This window comes from Xiphias gladius, chromosome 3, assembly GCF_016859285.1.
Source record: "Xiphias gladius isolate SHS-SW01 ecotype Sanya breed wild chromosome 3, ASM1685928v1, whole genome shotgun sequence".
Classification (NCBI taxonomy): domain Eukaryota; kingdom Metazoa; phylum Chordata; class Actinopteri; order Istiophoriformes; family Xiphiidae; genus Xiphias; species Xiphias gladius.
Window position 1 is genome coordinate 18,911,236 of NC_053402.1, and position 20,510 is coordinate 18,931,745.

The 20,510-nt window shown below is 42.6% G+C and overlaps 1 protein-coding gene across 1 annotated transcript in view; it reads left to right on the top strand.

Annotated features, from left to right (window-relative positions):
* Positions 1–20,510, top strand: part of si:ch211-278a6.1 (SRC kinase signaling inhibitor 1) — a 55,300-nt gene that overhangs the window by 20,896 nt on the left and 13,894 nt on the right. The window contains exons 3-11 of the mRNA XM_040122727.1: positions 509–535; positions 7,985–8,180; positions 9,411–9,706; positions 10,565–11,388; positions 11,729–11,830; positions 12,262–12,389; positions 14,256–14,276; positions 14,971–15,131; positions 19,704–19,879. Of these exons, the coding sequence (XP_039978661.1) occupies positions 509–535; positions 7,985–8,180; positions 9,411–9,706; positions 10,565–11,388; positions 11,729–11,830; positions 12,262–12,389; positions 14,256–14,276; positions 14,971–15,131; positions 19,704–19,879 (1,931 nt within the window). The remainder of the gene's footprint in view (positions 1–508; positions 536–7,984; positions 8,181–9,410; positions 9,707–10,564; positions 11,389–11,728; positions 11,831–12,261; positions 12,390–14,255; positions 14,277–14,970; positions 15,132–19,703; positions 19,880–20,510) is intronic.

Genomic DNA, 20,510 nt, shown 5'->3' on the forward strand with positions numbered 1-20,510 from the left:
GGAGAAGTCTGGGAGAGAGGCCAACGTGGCAACAACAGAGTGGGCCACTGTTTGATTCGCTTTCACTTTTTCATTTCCTCCCCTTCACCAGCTGCAGCCAACAGTGCAGTCTTGTTTCAGGTGCGTGATAACCTGATGCCTACAAAACACAGCCACCCCCTGCATTAACACCAATCACTCTTTAATGATTATGGTTTAGATGGCCGCATGAGATGAAGCTGGCAACAATATTAATGAGTTTCATAAATAGTCTGTCAGAAAAGGAACACGTTACACAAAAACAATTTAGAAAATTCAACCGATAATGCTTTTGTGGAGGATGCATTGGATTTTTGTGTCAAAGGCCTGCAGTCAGCCTCTATCTCCTCTCCAATCCAGTTTCTTCTATGCACCATTTTTAAATGGTTTGTTTTTATCAGCAAACTCAGGCCATTGTAAGAGAAAAATAAAATCTAACTTTTTCCTCTCTCTCTCCCTCCCCTCTTTTGTCCTTCATGAAACTCCACAGCAACAACCCAACTACTGGAGCTTTAAGGTCAGTGCTGCATGTCTAAGTGTCCCTGTGTGTTTGTCATTCTTCCTGTCCATTGTGTGTGTGTGTGTGTGTGTGTGTGTGTGTGTGTGTGTGTGTGTGTGTGTGTGTGTGTGTGTGTGTGTCTGTGTCCTTGTTGAATGTGTCTGTATGTGATTTGTGCAGTGGGATCACGCCAGACTCCTCAGGCATCACCAGCCTATCTTCCATGTCCTCTGGCTCATGCAACACCCAGCTCCCTTGGCATTTCTTAGCTCTTTGGCTCTGTGTGTGTGTGTGTGTGTGTGTGTGTGTGTGTGTGTGTGTGTGTGTGTGTGTGTGTGTGTGTGTGTGTGTGTGTGTGTGTGTGTGTGTGTGTGTGTTCGTTGGGTTGCGTTGGCAGAGGTGTCAGGGGTGGCGACAGCTTAAATTTAGCCAGATCCATTTAATCTGCTGAAGACGATTCTCTCAGGATTTATTATACCTCTGTCAGCAAGCATTAATGGCTAGATGTCACATGACCTTGCTGAAGTATTACTCAGACTGACTGAGACATTAAGCAGACATCAGACGTGCCGCTGAGGCATTATTGAAATAATACTTTGACATTAGCAGAAATGCTTGAGCCATGACTGGGCTGCTGAATGTGTTTTATCCACAGGTTGCAGAGGGGAAATATGGGTTGTCTATACCGGAGAAGGCCTGCATCAAGACATATTGAAAGTGTATATCAGTTATGCTGAGTTTGGCCTATTATTTAACTGGTTTGCATTGTAATGTGTATCACTTTGTTGAGGCATTACAGCTCACAGAGGCAGGAAAGGAGGTGTGCTATTTAAGCAGAGCAAATTAAAGGGAGGGAAGAGGAAGGTGGTGTGGGAGGGAAGAGCCCAGGCCTTATCTGTGCTACAGTCTTCCCTAAATCCCTGCTCACAGTATCATTTGGACAAAGTGGACATGTTACTCAATATCAATAGCCACATGTCCTGACCCATGGGAAAGGCTAAGCAATTTATCCCTCACTCCCACAAGTACTTCAACCTCAAACGAGAGTGATATGAAATGGAATTTAGAGCCCTGTCTGTCACATAAATCTATTACACAACCAAATGAGTTTAAACTGTGTAGGACTCTCAGGTGGGTTGCAAAACCTTCTAGGTATGAGTGTGAAGAATGAAGCTTTAAATGTCAAACCATCAAATTGTGACATTTTTTATTAAAGGAATCAAACCTAAAAAAACAAAAAAATGTTTCCAGCAAGACTGAAAATGTGAAATGCTGAGTTTCAAATAGTAGAGCTGTAACTAAGGATTATTTTTATTATTGTTTAATCTGTGGATTATTTTCTCGATTAATCGTTTGGTCCAAAACACTGTCAAAAGTCTCATCATAATTTCTCAGAGCCAAGCTGACGTGTTCAAAAGTCTTGTTTTGTCTGACAAACAGTCCAAAACTCACAGCCACTCAGTTTACATTAAAGAGAAAAGCTGAAAATATTCTCCTTTTAGAAGCTCAAAACAGAGAACGAGGATTTTGAATTGCTTCGAAATTGACTGAAACGGTTAATCAGTTATTGAAATAGTTACAGATTATTTTTCTGCCCGATCAGCTGATAAATTTAATCACTAATTGTTGCAATTCTAAAAAAAAAATAAAAATAATAATGCTCTATTTATGATTTGGTTCCTTGCACTTCTAAGTTCAGTTAACTGCAGTTATGTTGATCACTTCATGTTGCTTTGCATCGGCCAAAAAATGCATCAAGCGAGGTAGCTTAATCACCACACAGCAAGAGTTAGAGTTTGTTTATTGGCACCACAAGGTGCTGCAGTGGCAATAAAATGTAGAGTGAAACAACCAAAATGGTCCAAGTGGCTACAAATCTAAAGCTATTTGCTTTCGACACACATACTGTTGTTGACACCTTTTATGTTGACACCTCACCCTGCTCAATTTTCTTCATTTTCGCACTAAAGCCTGCGAAAGCCCCATCCCACTCTCTCATCTCACCACCTCTAATCTAAGCTCGACTCTTTCCCTGGATTCCCCTGCCTGCTGAATATAAACTCTAAATGGAACTACTATGAGGACTGCACTACACTCATTTTACACCTCTGATCTTATCATATAGTAATGTGTTAAATACAGACACTTTTTAAACCTTATTGACAACAGTTATACGTGTTGGTCACGGAACAATGCACAGTTAAACGTATCTAAAAGTCTAAAAAGAAATTGTCTGGAACGTGTACTTTCTCATTATGTTTTGAGGCCACTGTTCTTCTATTCTCTACTATCTATCAGAAAAGATGAACGTGGCAGCAATCAAAGCCATCATCTCCCCTCTCAAAGAGAATGCCATTTTGCTCCCTCTCCTTCTAAGCAAACAATCGACACACAATTTGCAGCAATTTGGCAAACCAATTTGTTCCACACATTGATGACTCCTGGTATTATACAGAGACGGGACTCTTGGAATGTTGGGGGTTGAGGGATTTCATGTCCAGGCAGGAGAGTGGGCCGAGAGTTGAAAAAGATTGAGAGAAATAATGATAGTGGAGGAAGAGCAAGCAGAGGCAAATGGATGTGAGAGATGTATTGATTCAGGGAGCTGTTTCCTCTCTCTGTGTTCTCTGAACTTTTTCTGCGTGGAAAAAGAGCCAGGTTATGGGTCGAGGGAGATAATGCAGACTCAAATTACTCAAATGCAGACAGCAACAGCACAGGCAAGCCACCTGGATACAGCTTTGGCCTCTGCTCCCAGAGACCGAGGAAGGAGGCAGATATATTGACATAAAGCAGCTCAGCAAGAATCAGAAGCGAGCTTTGGGAGTGGTGGGAGAGGACAAATGAGGGACGGGATATAAAAGAGAGGAGAGTAAGACAACCTGAGGCAAAGATAGACACAAGCGTTTGAAACAAGACGCGAGAAATGAAAAAAAGAGGAAAAAGACTGGAAGAGATGCAGATAAGGTGTGAGGGTTGTAATTTTAACCATTTAACACCATTTAAACCCTTACCCTGGAGAGACTCTGGAGCCAAAGACATCATTGTCATTTTACACACAACAAGCTGGGTATGACACTTCTGTTTGATGAAGCACGTGTCGTTACAGACTCGCTAGTGTGCTTTTACATCCGTATTTGCTCTTATGCTTGTATGTTCAAGAATATCACATGATGCTGAAATCTTGCACCTTAAATCTGCCTTAACTTCAGCCAGACAGGCCTTTTTATTAATATAGTACATTTTGTTGACTCCTACCATACATTTTAAACTGCCCCCCAGTTGTTTTGACAGTGACAGTTTTTAATAAAGTTGATGCAGACAATGCTGACAAAAATAGAGAAAGGCAGCACTACTATTTGCAATTCTACTATGAACAGAAAGTAAGAAGAAAAAAGCCAAATTTGTACCCACATAAGGCTGGAAGATGCAGACAATATGGTCTGGCTGTTAAAAAACATAAGAGGGCTACCATTACCTTGACCTTAAAACAGAACAGGGTGTGTGTGTGTGTGTGTGTGTGTGTGTGTGTGTGTGTGTGTGTGTGTGTGTGTGTGTGTGTGTGTGTGTGTGTGTGTGTGTCTGTATGTGTGTGAATGCGCTCATGCTTGTGTGCACAAGCACACGAAACAAGGAAAGGTTGCATTGAGTTTAATGCAGTTTGTAACCTAAGGTCTGTTGTCAGGCTGCCCTGTCCCACTTTCCACCCCATTCGCTTATGTTACGTGTAAGATCATCCTGTTCTCCACTTGTTCCTCCGTTCTGCCGTGCCGTTCTAACAGTGTAGAGCTCTCAACAGTAATTGAGAGCCGTTGAAAAACTCTGGATCACTCTAAAAGAAATGGTTGAGGTGGGAGAAGGGCGGGCGGGAGGGAGGTGTAGAGGGAGGATTGTAGAGGAAAATAAGGAGGTGGCTGTGAACCCCAGCATATATAACACTGGCATGTCTAGCAAGACCAGATTCCTGACCCGATGCTGTATTCACATATAATATTTACAATGCAAAATTACTGCAGAGAGGTATTTTTGATTTTCACATCATATAAACCACCACAGTGGAAGTCAGTGTTTGGAGCCTGTCGTAACAAGGCAAGCTGAGTAAGAGCATATAACAACAGCTGTGGTAAGCCTGAACACCTTCATGCATTGGGGTTTCATCGTAGTAATTGTTGAGAGCATTACGCAGTCACTTTTCCTACAGTTTTTTTTTTTTTCTTTTTCAGCTGCTTCAGAAATTTAAAATGCAGACATTGTGAGAAGCGAGCTCAGTAATGCAGCACAATATTCTCAATTCCCTTTTCCTTTTCGTAGAAAGCTCCAACTAGGTTATTTAGCCTTGAGATGGAATTTTCACATGCACCAGTAGTAATGACTGAGATTTTGAAACATGGAGGTGCTCAGTGTTTTTCTCTCAGCAGTGCAGAAAATAATGAACAGATATTCCCATGAAAAATCATCAGTCTTCAAATTTTCAACTATTCCCATTCAAACTGAAAGCTGTTGTTGCATTGCTATGCCAAATAAGTTTCTTGTGTGTTACTCTCACTGAGTAATTGGGTTGGCCTGTGACAGCTTTTTCCATCGCAGTTCCCGTTCCAGGATTTAAAGATCTGACTTTGTTAAACTCTAACAAACGTCATATCAAAATTGTTATCATTCGCCTTTTATTCACATTGAGTAGGTGATGTGCTGTGTACTAGTTGCCTAGAAAATTTTGAGTTTTAGTTCTTAAAAGATTAGTTTGAGAGGTTGGGAGATACTCATATTTGCTCTCTGGTTGAGATTTAGATGAGAAGATTGAGACAACTCTTATATCCGCATGAAATATAAAGCTATAGCTGGCTAGCTTAGCAGCTCGCAAACAGCTAGCCCGTCTATGTCCAAAGGTAACAAAATCCACCTGTACCAGCACCTCTGAAGCTCACTAATTTACACTTACTATCTTGTTTGTTAGATCTTTACAAAGGCCTAAGTGGGAAAAGAACAAAAATTCACTGTTTAACTGTGGGTTACGTATCAGACTATTTCTTGAGAGTGATGTCAATCTTCTCGTCTAACTTCTGATAAGAAAGCAAACAAGAACATTTCCCAAAGTGTCCAACTATTCCTTTAAATATGAAGTTACTGCATTCATAACTTTTTCTACCTAAAATTGGTGAAACCCAAACAATATCTAAGAGATTCAAAGAGATTCTAATTCATTAAGAAGATTCACAATTGGATGCAGATCAGATAAAATGCTATCTAGCGCCAACCCTGCCATATATTTATAGTACAGTATGTTCACATTGAATTTTGCCCCGTAAGTCTAATATCTCACTGTAGCTGGCCAGACCATGATGCAACGCAGTACGTGCCGCTTCTCTGTGGCGCTGTTGACTGTGCTGTTCTTCAGTGTGGTCACCGTTTAGATAAATTACGCTATTAGAAAACATGGTGGGTGTTATCTGTCAGAATCGAAGTCCCTCTGCAGGCTCAGACGCTGTCTGCCACCACTATCACTGAACACCAGCACTATTATTCTGTGTGTGGTCGTGTGTGACTGAATTATGTATGATAGTGACAGAAGGGGCGTTTGTAACTTGCCTCATAAACAAGTGTGATAGCGAAGCAGCTGATTTAAAGAGCAAATTACCAATGATATTAGTAGTCACATGTTGCTAGGTCCCATGTACTGTAATTAAGTTACTGTTTACTTTAGTGCTGCAACAATTAATTGATTAATTGATTGACCAACATTTAATCAGCAACAATCACTTATCTCATTGATAAATGAGTTACAAGATTAATTGGAACATTTATCAAGCAGCAAGATGAATAGTCTACAGCTATGCAAGCAGCTCTGTGAGGCAGTATTTCAGCAACGCGGGGCTTCAAGCTAAATGCTAACATGCTTATGTTAAGCAGGTTTAATACTGACCATGTTTACCCTCTTGTTGCTTGTTTTTTAGCACCAAGTTAGCACTAAACTCAAAATAGAGCAGATGCTGATGGCAATGTATTTAGTTTTGTCCAGTACGTTTGGTCATAAGTCAAAGTATCGGACAATTGAACGATGAATGTCTCCACAAAATTTCACGGCTATCCCTCCAAAGTTGTTGAGATATTTCAGTCCTGACCAAAGTGATGGACAGACAGCGTGACAATGCCACCTATGGAGCCATGCTGCTGGCATAGCTAAAAACGTAAAACATTTGCTGGTTTTAGTTTGATGATTTGCTGCGTTTCTCTGATGTACATCATGGTGAACTGAATACCTGTTGGGTTTTGAACAGTTGGTCAGAGGTAACAATTTGAAGATGCCTACTAGGTTTCTCAGAAATTGTGATGGAAATTCTTTTACTTATTTATTTATTTATTTATTTTGGACATTTTAAGGATTAATCGATTAATTGATTAATTGAAAAATATCTACGATGAAAGGAATCTCTAGTTGCAGCCCCAATTTTGTAAGCAGCATGGCCTCCTATCTTATTGCCCGATTAACAAAATCATAAATGGATGTACAAATGTGTTCTGTTTCGTGTGGTGTGTTTATGAATGAATTCAAACAGTTCACTGCTGTGAGTCAATGAGCAAAGAGACGGCCCTCTGTGTAGCTTCTGTCAGAGTCTCACATTAATTAAATACCCCATTAATGAAAGCCACAGTACTCCACGCTGCAGTTTGACTCAAGCAGAGAAAGGGAGTGGAGGAAATCCTTGGAAAGAGGAAAAACTGTACTGGTGCAAAGAGGAGGGGACAGACACAGCTACTGTACTCTGGGTAAGGATGTGTCTTCCTCTGCCATCCAAACAATCAGCAGACAGCATTCTGGGAGCTCATTACAGCAGCCTCCGAGCTGGAGGAGACGCTACAGCAGTGGGGGATCAGGGAGCCAGTTCAGTGAGCTCAGCCCCAGCTGCGCTAACAGTCTTTCAGTGAGAGACGCCTGGGCATAGGCCAGCAGGATAAACCCACAGTGACAGCCCGGGATTTGCATGAGCTTCTCCTCCCATCCCACAAGCACTCATTTAAAGTTTGTAGCTGCACAGGGACAAGTGTTTGAATGAGGGTGTGTGGGTGGGTGTGTTCAGAATGGAGCAAACATGATATAACCTATGCTAAACTGGAGCACAGTTTCCGGCTTAATTTTGCTCATCACCCACCCTAGGTGATTCACGAAGGCTGATGCCCTGGAGTGCTGTGCCATTTGAGTACAACTATATTGTGTTTTTCTGCTGCAGCATTCAACTGATGTCAGATACTGTGAAGCTGGTAATTCTTAGTGAATGACTGGTAGCTAAACCACTTTCAAGGTCTCGTTAATCTTGTTATGTGGTTCATTGTGTGGAGTCTCATTGTGCGTTCACTGTCTCTTTTCCGGTTGGTGTTACTCCACGGGCCCCATCCAATCCATTCTTTCTGCCTCGATTTCACCTCTCAGTAGATGATTGTGTGTCCTCCATGTGTTTTCTCCTCCCGCAGAGCCGCAGTCCACGGCATTCCCAGTCTACCCAGTCTGGGCTTGCCGACCAGGCCGCCAAGCTCTCCTTTGCCTCCGCTGAATCCTTGGAGACCATGTCAGAAGCTGACATCCCCCTCGGGTTCAACCGGATGAATCGTTTTCGCCAGAGCCTGCCGCTGTCCCGCTCTGCCAGCCAGAATAAGCTACGATCTCCAGGTTAAGATTTGAAGCACTTCTGGCAGTTTGTCACAACATGCCGGCTGGACTTGAGGCAGATATGTGGTTGTCTGTTTAACTCATATAGCTGGTAATGCGAACTGCTGTGCTTACAGAGAATGGGAGGAACTTCATTTACAGAAACAGTTTTAGTTTGGTCTAATTGCTCTGTTGCATTTTGTACACTTAGAGTACAGTTAGAGAACTTAGAATATAACAAATTCCTCTTTCCACTGTAGACAATATATTTCCAATTTATTCAGCCAGAATGCATGAGCAAACCTGCAGGTGTTTGAGCTCCAAAGTAAAAAAGTTTAGAATATTTAGTATGGAATTATTAAAGCATACCATTTTGTTCAGGTAGCCTTTATAGTGACTCTTTATTTGGCTGTAATACTGTACGCCTGTGTTAATCATGAAGGACTGAGGATATGTTTATGTGCAAGTCATGAAGAAACTACAGGAAAAAAAAAAGGCTCTTGGGAGTGTAGCGAGGATTAGTGTGAGGCGGTTCCAAACACAAACATAAAGTGCAAGGTGTGGTGTTATGTCAGGCACACAGGAGATAAAAAAAAGTGGCTGTAGAACTAAAGTGGCAGTGACTGATGAGGGAGATTTGGAATGAAGAGTTCAGCCAGAAGTAGAACAGCAGAGCTGCCAATCTTTCCACTCCATGTCTCTATACTAACTACTGTCTTTGTCTTCTTCTCTCCCTAACTCGTCTGCAGTATCTCACTTATTTTGCTTGACTTTTAATCACTGGTCTTTCTTTGCTTTGTTCTTTTTGTTTGTCCCACGGTGTATGAAGATGAATATTCAGGTTAGTCAGGCGTAAGACTCGTCTTTTCCTACAAAATCAAGGGTGACAGCAAAGTTTTAATATGTATTATTCTATTTAATTATTTATAGGAAGTAAGTTTAATTATAAAAAGTAGTACTAAAAATTCAACCTGCCTTAAACATGAATCTTTGCACCTTAGTTGTGAATTCTCATCCAGCTCCAACAGTCCTATTCTCACATTAAGAAAGAGAGAACTGATATTTACACTGAAAAAAAGTGTAAAAGTCATTATCTAGAACTCATATACCGAGAGGCAGAACATTTGGATCATAATTAACAACACTGTAGCCTGCAAAGATTTGACAGAATTGCTTTTCTAGCTGTTCTCTCTATCCACTAAAGCCATTACCTTCTGACTCAACCGTCTCTCCTCTATCACTCCTATTTAGGCGTGCTGTTCCTGCAGTACGGGGATGAGACACGCCGGGTGCACATTACCCATGAGCTGAGCAGCCTGGACACGCTGCATGCTCTCATCGTCCACATGTTCCCTCAGAAGTTGACGGCGGGTATGCTGAAGTCACCCAACACGGCCATCTTGATCAAGGATGAGGCACGTAACGTCTTCTACGAGCTCGAGGACGTCCGGGACATCCAGGATCGCAGCATCATCAAGATTTTCCGCAAAGAGCCCATCTACGCTTCCTACCCTGCGGCTGCACACCTGGCTAACGGGGACCTGAGGGTGAGGAGAAGGGAGCTCGGGGAGTGGGGAGGTGACGAGGGAAAACCGGGTTATTTTAGAGAAAAAATGCTGTGTGATCTCCTGCAAGTCTGATATTTGACAACTGAATCATCAGTGCAAAATGCTATAATACTGTGCCTCTACAAAAAGAGATGCAGTGCACATCTTTGACAAGGTAATAGTGTTTTTTTTTTACATTTCAGTGATATCTTTGACAGGTTGTTGCAGTGTATATGGGCTAGTAATTTAACAGGTATTCCTTCTAGAAATGTATTTTCCTATCTTCAAGTAGGCCATCTGTTGCAGTGCAGACACCAGAGAACAATGTTCCTCTGTGAAATGAGCATATTTTAACATCCAAAGCTAGTTCTGCTTCAGTGAAGATCAAGGAAGCCTGAGGGAAACCTTTTCTTTAAATCATTTTATACAAAACCCTGCTTACCGTCTGCATTAACACAACTGCTATTAACAATGCAAACAGGCCGTGAAAAATGACTGAAATGAAAACGATGATTAGATTATGCCTGTGTATAATGTGTATGCATGTACTGTGCTGTATGTTCCGTGTGTATGTGTTTGTGCATGCTCACGCGCATGTTGGTGCCGGCGCATAAAAGCAAAGATGAGGAGACAGCTGACCAACACCCTTAAAGTGTAGAAGCACATGTACTTTTTAATACACCCTCAAACTGAGCTTGATACCAGGAAATTTTACAGGCATGATTTTAAGTGACACATTTATTGGGCAACACCAAGAACAAAGAATGTTCATGTCAAACTGACACATGGCAAACACGGCACGGGCACTGTCATTTGCAAATCTCCATGGTAACTTTCAGCCCCGCTTGTTCATTTCAGAGGGAGATGGTGTACTCCTCTCGCGAGTCCTCCCCAACTCGGCGCCTCAACACCCTCCCCTCCTCTACGGCCTCACCACCTTCTGGCTCTCCATCCCGCTCACGCCTCTCCTACAGCGGGGGCCGCCCTCCCTCCTTCGCCGGGTCCCATCCCCAGCATGAACAGCCCCGACACCCCCACCATCCATCAGCCAGTCACGGTGCCAATGCAGGCTTGTCTCCTTCACCCAGCGCCATCCTGGAACGCCGTGACGTCAAGCCCGATGAAGAAGTTTCTGCGAAGAACATGGCACTAATGAAGAATGAGGGGCTGTATGCGGATCCCTACAGCTTGATGCATGAGGGCCGCCTCAGCATTGCTTCAACCCAGTCTTTAGCTACCATCGGAGACCCCTTTAGCTTCCCTGTTTCCAGTGGCCTGTACCGCCGTGGCTCTGTGCGATCCCTCAGCACCTACTCAGCCGCCGCTCTTCAGGGGGACCTGGAGGACTCCCTCTACAAGCCTGGAGGTTCGCTCTACTCCGACACATACTCCTCAGCCACTCTGGGCATGGGTTTTCGCATGCCGCCCTCATCCCCACAGAAAATCCCCGACATGCAGCTGAGGGACAGGGACTCGTATTCCGGCTCACCTAGCAGAGCCTCACCTGTCAGGCAGACCTTTCGCAAGGACTCAGCCTCCTCCTCTGTGTTTGTGGAGAGCCCAAAGTCTAGACCCAGCTCCAGTTCAGAGCCTCTGTGTCTGACAGCTGGGCCTGGGGAGGGTGGCAGGGCCACACCTGGTTTTGGATCTTCGTTGTCTGGACAAGACTCTGACAGTAGCAGGTCAGTACCTTTTTTTTCTTCTCAGCCTCTGAGCAACAGAGTCCTACATAAACACAGATCAGATCAAACCGCATAAGGGAGATAAGCTGAGTTATAAACTATTACTTGATATCTAAATATATTGTACCCAACTTCAACTTCTACATATTTAGTCACAAATATTTTTGAAAAATACTTGATTTTAAGTTTTCAGGTTTAAAAGGCATTACTGCTTAAACTAATGCACTGAAAAATTCAAAAGCTATTATGTACCCAGTGGCATCTAATCCAAGTTTTTCAATTATCTCTTCATTAATGCATTAAGTGTTTTATTATACAGCTGTAGCTTTTACTTTCCTAGGGATCATCGCCTGGAGCGTATGGAGGCCATGGAGAAGCAGATAGCCAGCCTGACTGGCCTGGTCCAGAGTGTGCTGACCAGAGCACCAGACAGTGACAGCACGTAAGACTCTCCATTATACCCCATTTGCCCTCAAAAACTCACACGCAGCTTCAGCTCAGACACATAGGCAGCGTTATTGACAGGAACAGCAGCAGGCCATTATCAGAGCCATTATCAGTTCCACAGCAGTGAAGTGGTACATTACTTTGAGTGAGCAGAACACAAGTACAGAGTACTAAACATTAGCTGCAGGGCACAGTACTATTGATTTATGCATTGATAATTAGAGATGTCTAAGATAGCTTTTCAGTAGATTTTGAGTTCCTCATTTACATTTAACATTGTTATCATGGCACTTCACCCTCATGAACACAATGGGGTCGCATTAACAAGAAGGTAACTTGTTAATGTGATGAGTCTAGTAGTGTCCAGTGGTAGTGCTGCTAGCGTTAGCACTGTAATTGCCTTGCCCTGTGGCCGTTGATCCTCAGATGCGGCCTGCTGCGTCTCTGCATGATGGCGGGCTGCCCTCCGGACCAAGGGACGGAGTTCTCACGGCCATTACCTTTCTCTTCCAGCGAGAAGACTGAAACCAACAGCGATGGCTCCGCGACTGGAAGTGAGTACAGCAGCGTACTCGTGACCTGTGTACTGTGCCGTTAGTCGCTAGTCTACTTGTTACTGACTCTGCCCTGCCGTACTAATCCCTGCATTGTCTAGAAATCCTTTTACTATTTCTTTTTTCCTGCTAACAAAGAACTGGAATTTACTGAGGATAATGAACTTACAAAGAAGCAGTTATCTAAATATGACAGCGCTGTCACAATTGGAGTGAGGACAATAAGTCATCAGGCCAGGAAGCTGTTGTCTTTAATACCTTGTTTGTTTAGTTAAGAGTTGCTGAGTTGGTTAAGGTTGCTTTCACGCCTGTAGTTCTGTTCATTTGTGCCGGACCAAGAGAAAAACTACAAGTTGTTTCCTTCTAGTTCTGGTCCAGTTCGTGTTCACGCTGACGTTTAATTAACGAACCAAGAGCAGTGATCATGAAGTTATAGAGACGGACAGGTAACTCAGTGATTGGACAATTTTGACAATTGTCATCCTGCATCCTGCAGCGCTAAATGTGGGGAAATCAAATTCTGGTGACTGGTACTGCAATGGGGGGGGGGGGGGGATCTAGGACTGTAAGCAAAGGATCTAAATAGACGTAATAAATTCCCCAAACCACAAGGTGTTCAAGTATTTGGTCTGTTGGTCAGACTTACAGACCAGAAAATAATAGTCACTCATTAATTACTAATTGATTAATTGACTAATCATTGCAGGTCTAGTGGGATCTATATGTCATGTACTTTTGAATTGACTTAATGAACTGCAAAAGTACACATAGTAGACCCACCAGACACACCAGAGTTTGTTTTAACCAAACTAAACGGGTTCGATGTGAGAGCACCCTTAAACACTCACTGAGATTTCTACTTAATTCATCTCTCATTCTCTTTTTCTGTTTCTCTTTCACTATGTCTTTCTCTATTGAAGTTGCAGAGTTTCATTCCAAATGACTCGTTCACCATTTGAGAACACAGATAACAAAAATGATGACTGGTCAAATCGACTGTACAGAGTTGTTAAAGATAAAGGCCATTGCAAACCTTTAGGGGAGCACTGCAGTGCCTGGGAAAGACACTTGAGTATTGTACTTCTAAGTCAGTTGAGAAAATCAGCAATTGATTTCATCTTCATTTGTCCAGTATGCCGACGTTTTTAGATTTACTAAGCAAAAATGCAAAAAGCGGGGGAAAATGCTGGCAAAGCTCTGTGAAAAATAAAAAAAATATAACTTCTAACAGCTTCGGAGCTGTTGAAAGGTATTAAACAAACAACATACAAGACTGTAAACACAACGTCCTTGGCGAGGTAATAAGAAAGACAGCTTTGAAGTAGCTGAAAGGTTTATTTTTTCACTTTTGACTATCTCTGTGATAGATGCACAGAGATTGGATTTTATGTTTAAGTGTGCTAGACTGTTATTTAACGAAACAAAACAAATATTTTTCAGGATAGAATTTTTGTAAAACTGACAGGAATAATTTTTCAACATCTGTCGTCTATATACTATATACTGAATGAAGCTCTTTATCTTCTTGCTTTCCTTTTATTCCTCACATCCCTGTTTTTCCTCTTTTTTTTCGACCCTGTTCATCATTCTTTTTCAGTGCACTTTTGGCACAAACAAATCTTGTCTGTGCACAGACCTTCACAAGGCCAGTGACACAGTTGTCTTTGAAGCTTCCTGACAAATTGACCCACTGCCAAAAGACTAAGCCATCACCGGAGTAATTTTCTCTGCTGTAGTCAATAAAAATGCTCTCCAGGATCATCAGTCTGTACATACAAACTTTTTAAGACTTTCCTCTCCCTTTTAGCCTCTCTTTCACTCTCCCATTAATTTCTCGGTAACTGGCTCACTCTTTCTATATTCCAGCTGGACGGCTAAAGCAGAAAGGTAGTTGCCATCTCCTACTCTATCACCCGTTTTATTTCTCCTATCAGACATCTCTCATGGCTCTCTGCCCTCTGTATGGATGTGTGGTGTTTCTGGGCAGCTGGCGGTGTCTATCGTCACGTTTTCCTCCTGGTTGGTTTCATGGAGAGCGGCGCCTCCATCGTCCTGTCTCTGTCTCCACTGTTTGAATTTCTGCTTGGTTATGCCTTTGGGAATTTCAGAGGGTTGTCTTGTCACAGACCAGGCACTTCTTTATGAGTGTGTATGAGAGAGTGTATGTTGAAGAGGCATATGTGTGTAAGAATAGCTGGGGAGTCAATTGCCATACTCACAAAGCCTCGTGTTAAGATAAGAGCATGGTTATCCCCCAGTGTGTCTTTACTTATTAGACTAATTGCACTTCTATACAGGTTACTAATAGCATGAGCTCATGTTTCTCCCAATGGGTTATTAGAGTCTTGTGAATATGGCGCTTTTGTTGCATTCACACACTGCATTTGTTGAAGTGTGTGCACCCAGGTTTTCTGTATATGTACATTTCTTTGGGTCTGTATGCTGTGTGTGTGTTGATGTTTGTACTGTGTGTCATGCTGGCTGACTACAAATCTCACTGGAGCACAGCCCAGCAAACTAACCAGCTTATTTCCCAACGACCTCCCGGTGACCCCCCACTGTCCCACTCTATGATTGGCAGCTCATACACCATCGGCACCTCTAGCTCTGATGCCGCCACCACCTTCTAACACGACCCAGGTGAACAGCGTCGGCCGCTTGCAGATGCAGCTCCACCTGCACGGCCTGCAGCAAAATGCCACCGACCTGCGCAAACAGCTCACCCAGCTGCGCAAGATACAGGTATATACCACCCATGCTAAAAAAAAAACATTTAAATGATGTTCTTTTAAGAGTATGTTTTCCCATATTACAAAAAAGAAAAAACAAAAGTATTTTATTACTAACCATTAGTGGTATCTAGCCATGCAGATAGTTTTAATTTTATATGCCCAGGTTTGGAAATATTTCAGTAGTTCATAATTCTTCTCCTTTTCCCTGCCTTTTCGATGTTTTAAGTCACTTTTAATATAGTTTTGAATTGCCAGCTGGCATTTATAAACGCAGGTGTAAACAGCAATTGACGTTTGTGAACATGGAGGTCATGCTAGGATGCCTGCTGCCACCTGAAGTTTATTCCTTGGTGTGTGTATCTGAACACTGCCCCAGAAACCAACTAAAATACCAGTTACACATTTTTTTTCTTCCTCTAATTCAGGGTCTGTGCTTCAGCATATTCAATATCAATTAAAACATTGGTACTACATTAAGGGCTCTATATGGAAGTTGTTGCTATTGCTGCATAGCCAACATTAGCATTAACAGCCGTTTACTGACCACTCTAGAAGAAACGTTGCAAGTTCAGCATCAAACGTCATTCCTTTACTCGCCGAGAGCTGTCTCCAGCAGTGGAGAGCAACGCCAATGTTACCTCTTGTTTTGCTTTTCTTCAATTTAAGTTAGCTTGCAAACCAGCTAGCCCTGGCCTGCCTCGTCTCGTAATACCACTTTACTATAGCAAGTCACTGTAGCGTCAAGTCTGCCCTCAGTCCAACAAGAGAGGATGAAGAAGTAGCTCTGCTCAGAGGGCGTATTCTAACCTCATGTCTTGTAAACGCAACAATGGCTGAAGCTCTTGATAAGTAAGCAGCTGTTAATGCTAATGTTGGCCACGTAGCAATACGAACACATACTCATTGCACCTTTAATGTGCCATGTCTCAGCTGTAATTTGAGTAGGTTCACATCAATATTGAAAGTACTGGGTGGGAGACATAGCCGTTTTTACACGTAGTGCCGAAATTGCAAGGGTTCAAAAGTAATTGGCTAAACTAAATGTTTCTTGGGAAGCTGTGTGTCATTTCACAGTGGCTCGCGCATAGCTCAGAACTGATTGAGTTGCCTTTTACATTGAGGTGGTGTTGCCTCTCAGTATGAGGAGTAAAGAGGTGACCAGGCAAGTGAGGAAGATAATAATCGTAGACCGAGGGGCACGAATCTTGTGGAAAATCATTTGCATGGTGAAGTAAAACGCCTTTATGACTGCACAGCATCAAGAATGCTCTCTGGGATGTCAGCAGACTTGTCAACAGCTTCATGACCATTACCTCAGAGGATCCACCACAAGATGCAAACCCCTGGTAAACTTCAAAAACAGGTTGGAGTTCACAAAAACACACAAAAAGAACCTGGTAGAGTTCGGGAACAAAGTTCTATGGACTGATGAAACAAAAATCAACCTCTGTCAAAATGATGGAAAGAGGAAATTGTGGAGGAAAAAGCAACAGCTCATGACCCAAAGCCACCACCTCATCCGTCAAACATGGTGGGCGTTCAGTTATGGCTTCAGCATGTATGGCTGCCTATGGAACTGGCATACTGGCATTTATTGATGATTTCACTGCTGACAGAAGCAGCAGCATGAATACAGGGGTATACAGGAATTATTCTGTGTGCTCCGATTCAGTCTAGATTCAGCCAAAGAGCATTTCAGGTCGAAGTCCAGTTGGAATATCCTTAACTGGACGAGTCAGTCCCCTGAAACTTAATCTGTGTGACCTGCATTGGTGAAGACAAGACTCAAGGCAGAGAGACCCCACAACAAGCAAGAACTGAAGGTGGCTGCAGTGATGGCCTGGGAGAGAATCACCGGGGGAGACACAAAACGTCTGCTGACGACTTCAGGCAGCCAATGACTGCAAAGGATTTTCCACAAAATATTAAATATGACGACTTTGACTTCAGGAGCATCTATCCAATTACTATGTTGAAAAAGCTATATATCCCACACAGGTCTTTCTATATTGACGTAAACCTGCTCAAATTAAAACTGAGACTTCGCGCTTTTAAATGTAGTATCTATTATTTTATATCAAATTGAATGTATTGACGCGCAGAGCCCGCAGAACAAAAAGCATGTAAATGTCCAAATACTTGTGGTCTGGACTGTAGATTTACATATCACTTGCACATCATTTTCATGGACCCTTCTACTCCTCTCATATCCCATGGTCTGTTGCGCCAGTAGACAAAAAGAAAGTTTTTTTTCCTTTATTGAACATTCAGGTTCAAACATTCAAAAAGGCAGAGCTCAATTTCAAGTCATTTGTAGTCATATGATGCCGTAATAACAGCAGCAGAACGTAACAGATACGTACAAAATACCCAGGCAAAGGATGATTTAAAAAAAAAGAAAATGAAACCAAAGTTATCATAGTCGATGTAAAAAAGGTTCTAGTAACATGTACGTCATCATGCATATTTTGTTTTTCTCAACTGGAGACTGCTGTCAGTCTGCAGGCGCATAATAAACACAGACTGCTATTTGCAGCTGGAATGCAGAGGCAAAGAGAACTGTCTGTGGTGCTCAAAGCACTAAAAATATTACATTTTAAGAAATCCATTCAGCAACATGTCCTTACAGAAACAATATCCTGATTATCATGTGTAATCCACAGACTTATCATATTAGTTTGAATGATATGAAGCAATAAGAATGATTCTTTGCAGGGTCCCTTACATCTCACTGTTGACCCATCTGCAGTGTTTGTCTGTATAAAATGGATGACCTACAGAATGCAAGACCACATTATGCACTCTGTATGTGGTTTGCTTTTGGTGCAGAGGTCCACAGATTGCCCCGAATGTAGGAAACGCCTAAAATAGTCTAGAATACTGTGTTTTCCACAGGTACATGCAGTCATAATCTAAAATTTTTATGATGTAGAATGTCTACTATCCAGTGTTTAAACACACATGTAGGAAGGAGCGGTGGCTTTGACGTTTATGCCCACTTCAATACTGTACCTACACTAAATAACACCTGTGGGTTCACATAGCTGTACTGCACGATACATTGAGGGCATTGTACCCTTTTGAGGATTAATAATGAAATAGAAAGGTAAAAGCTTAGTTCGCGCTGTGTGGTATTCTGTGGAGATACAGAATGTCACGATGGAAGCAGAGTCGGATGAAATGCCGCAAGGAAGGGTTAAAAAAATGTGGCGATGAGGTCCTTATTTATTCCATTCATCCCTGATGCAAGCGGTGCCATGGTTACTGTAGGAGGGGTCGGGAGGAGATGATGAGTAAAATGCTTTCAGAGGCAGAGAGGAGGATTCGAGTGTCTTGCAGGGGAAAAGAAAAAGCAAGAGTAATGGCAGTGACAGATGATTGGCATGCAGTGCTTTTATTTGTTCCACGACAGCAGTCACAAGGGTTCCTTGAACTGGCTAAGCAGAGAGCCAAACAGCCGGGGCATTGCTGTAATCCAGACAGGACAGTTTGCTGCTTACCTGTCTGTTTGCCCAAGTGTGACCTCAGCACATGGACGCATACTGTTGCCCACGGCGATGGCTGACACCTTAAATTTTACATGTGGCTCATGAATTATACAGAGGGAAGGTGCAGTAGAGACAGGCATCTGGGAGAGAAGGAGGACAATACTGCAAGATTTTAAAAAATATAAAAATATTTTTTCTAGTATACAATAAATCATTTTTTAAAAATATGTTACCATATCCTCTGCGTTTAGCCTGCCGCATCTGCATCACCACTGATAGCAGTATATTGGGGACCACTGGGTAATTTTAAATGCTAGCAATATTGTTGTCTTGCTCCACTTCCTGGAACATGAGTCTGATCAATTATTAATTTTTCTTGCTTACCAGGTGCTTTCATCCCAGGGAGTTGTATTACATCCAGTAGTCCTGTAGAACCTTCCATTCATTACACCGAGCGCTGAGCTGAGTTCATGCTCAGTGCTTCTGTCATTGACATCCCTCGTTCTCCTCGGGGCTTCCCGGCTCTCTGTGTTAAGGGAAATATTATATGCACATGCTGACACACACACACACACACACACACACACACACACACACACACACACACACACACTCCCCAGAGTGAACTACTTGCTGCATTTCGCAGTGCCTTCGAGAACAAGGCATTCGTTGTGAAGGATAACTCACAAGCAGTGGCTGAAACACACACAGGCAGTCAAGCACAGAGCAAAAAAACGAAGCAGTGGAGGTTGTACAGTAAAACAAGAGGCCACAGTCTGCCCTCTCAAGGATGGGGCAAAACAAAATGTGCAATTGCTGTAAACCACTGAGGCCTGTTTTGAAAAGCCTCCTCTTCATTGTCGCGTTGTTATGCTGAGGTGGCAGCGATTGCAGATTTAATGACTTCAACAAGCTATTCTCCGGAGGCCACTCAGGCTCACATTGATACAATTCAATTCCAAATAACTGCTGAGTGTACAACATGCCCTGCTGAAGTAAGAGCAATAGATGTTATCTGTAATGTTGTGTTTGAATGTGTGTGTGTGTGTGTGTGTGTGTGTGTGTGTGGTGCGTGCGTGCGTGCGCGCGCGCAGCTGGAGAACCAGGACTCGGTGAAAACTCTGCTGAAGCGGACAGAAGCGGAGCTGAATGTGCGTGTTGCCGACGCCCTGAGGAAGCAGGAGGATCCTCTGCAGAGACAGCGCCTCCTGGTGGAAGAGGAGAGACTCAAGTACCTCAACGAGGAGGAGCTCATCATCCAGCAGCTCCAGTCAGTAACAGTAGAAGAAGAGCTGAAGAGTACATGGTTGATGAAGTCCCCCAACCTCTCATTAACACTTTTGTTTTTTAATCAATAATAATCAAAACGTTAGTGACAATAGGCGAAATGTGTTGGTCTGTCAATTTATATATTGAATGCCCAACCAAATATCACTCAGGGGTATTGTAGAAGAATTACAGTTATATGGTTTAAGATGAAATTTTACCATGTAATTAATAATTGCTTTAAACATGACAAATTCAATCTGTTTGTCATTCATTTTCAAATCTGTTTTATAATTAGATGGCTTACAGGGTGACGCAACGATAGGATGAAATTGTAACTGTAATTAAGCCCGGCATAGAGCAAGATGCTTATTAAGATCTGAAATATGAGACGGTCTGGCAACTAATTGAAGTGGCTGCAAAACCAGAGCAGAGAGCTACCTTCAGATTTAATAATCAGATACCTTCCTTCTCATATGTGGAAATGTTCACTGCAGAAATAATTCCTGTATCTCTCTGTGACTGATAGAAGAGTTCCTGAATCTCTCTCCGAGCTGCATTTTGATCACAGACTAATTGGTCGAAGGGTTGGATGATCTCTGCTAATCAGTGTGTGTTATTCAGCCTGGCTAATG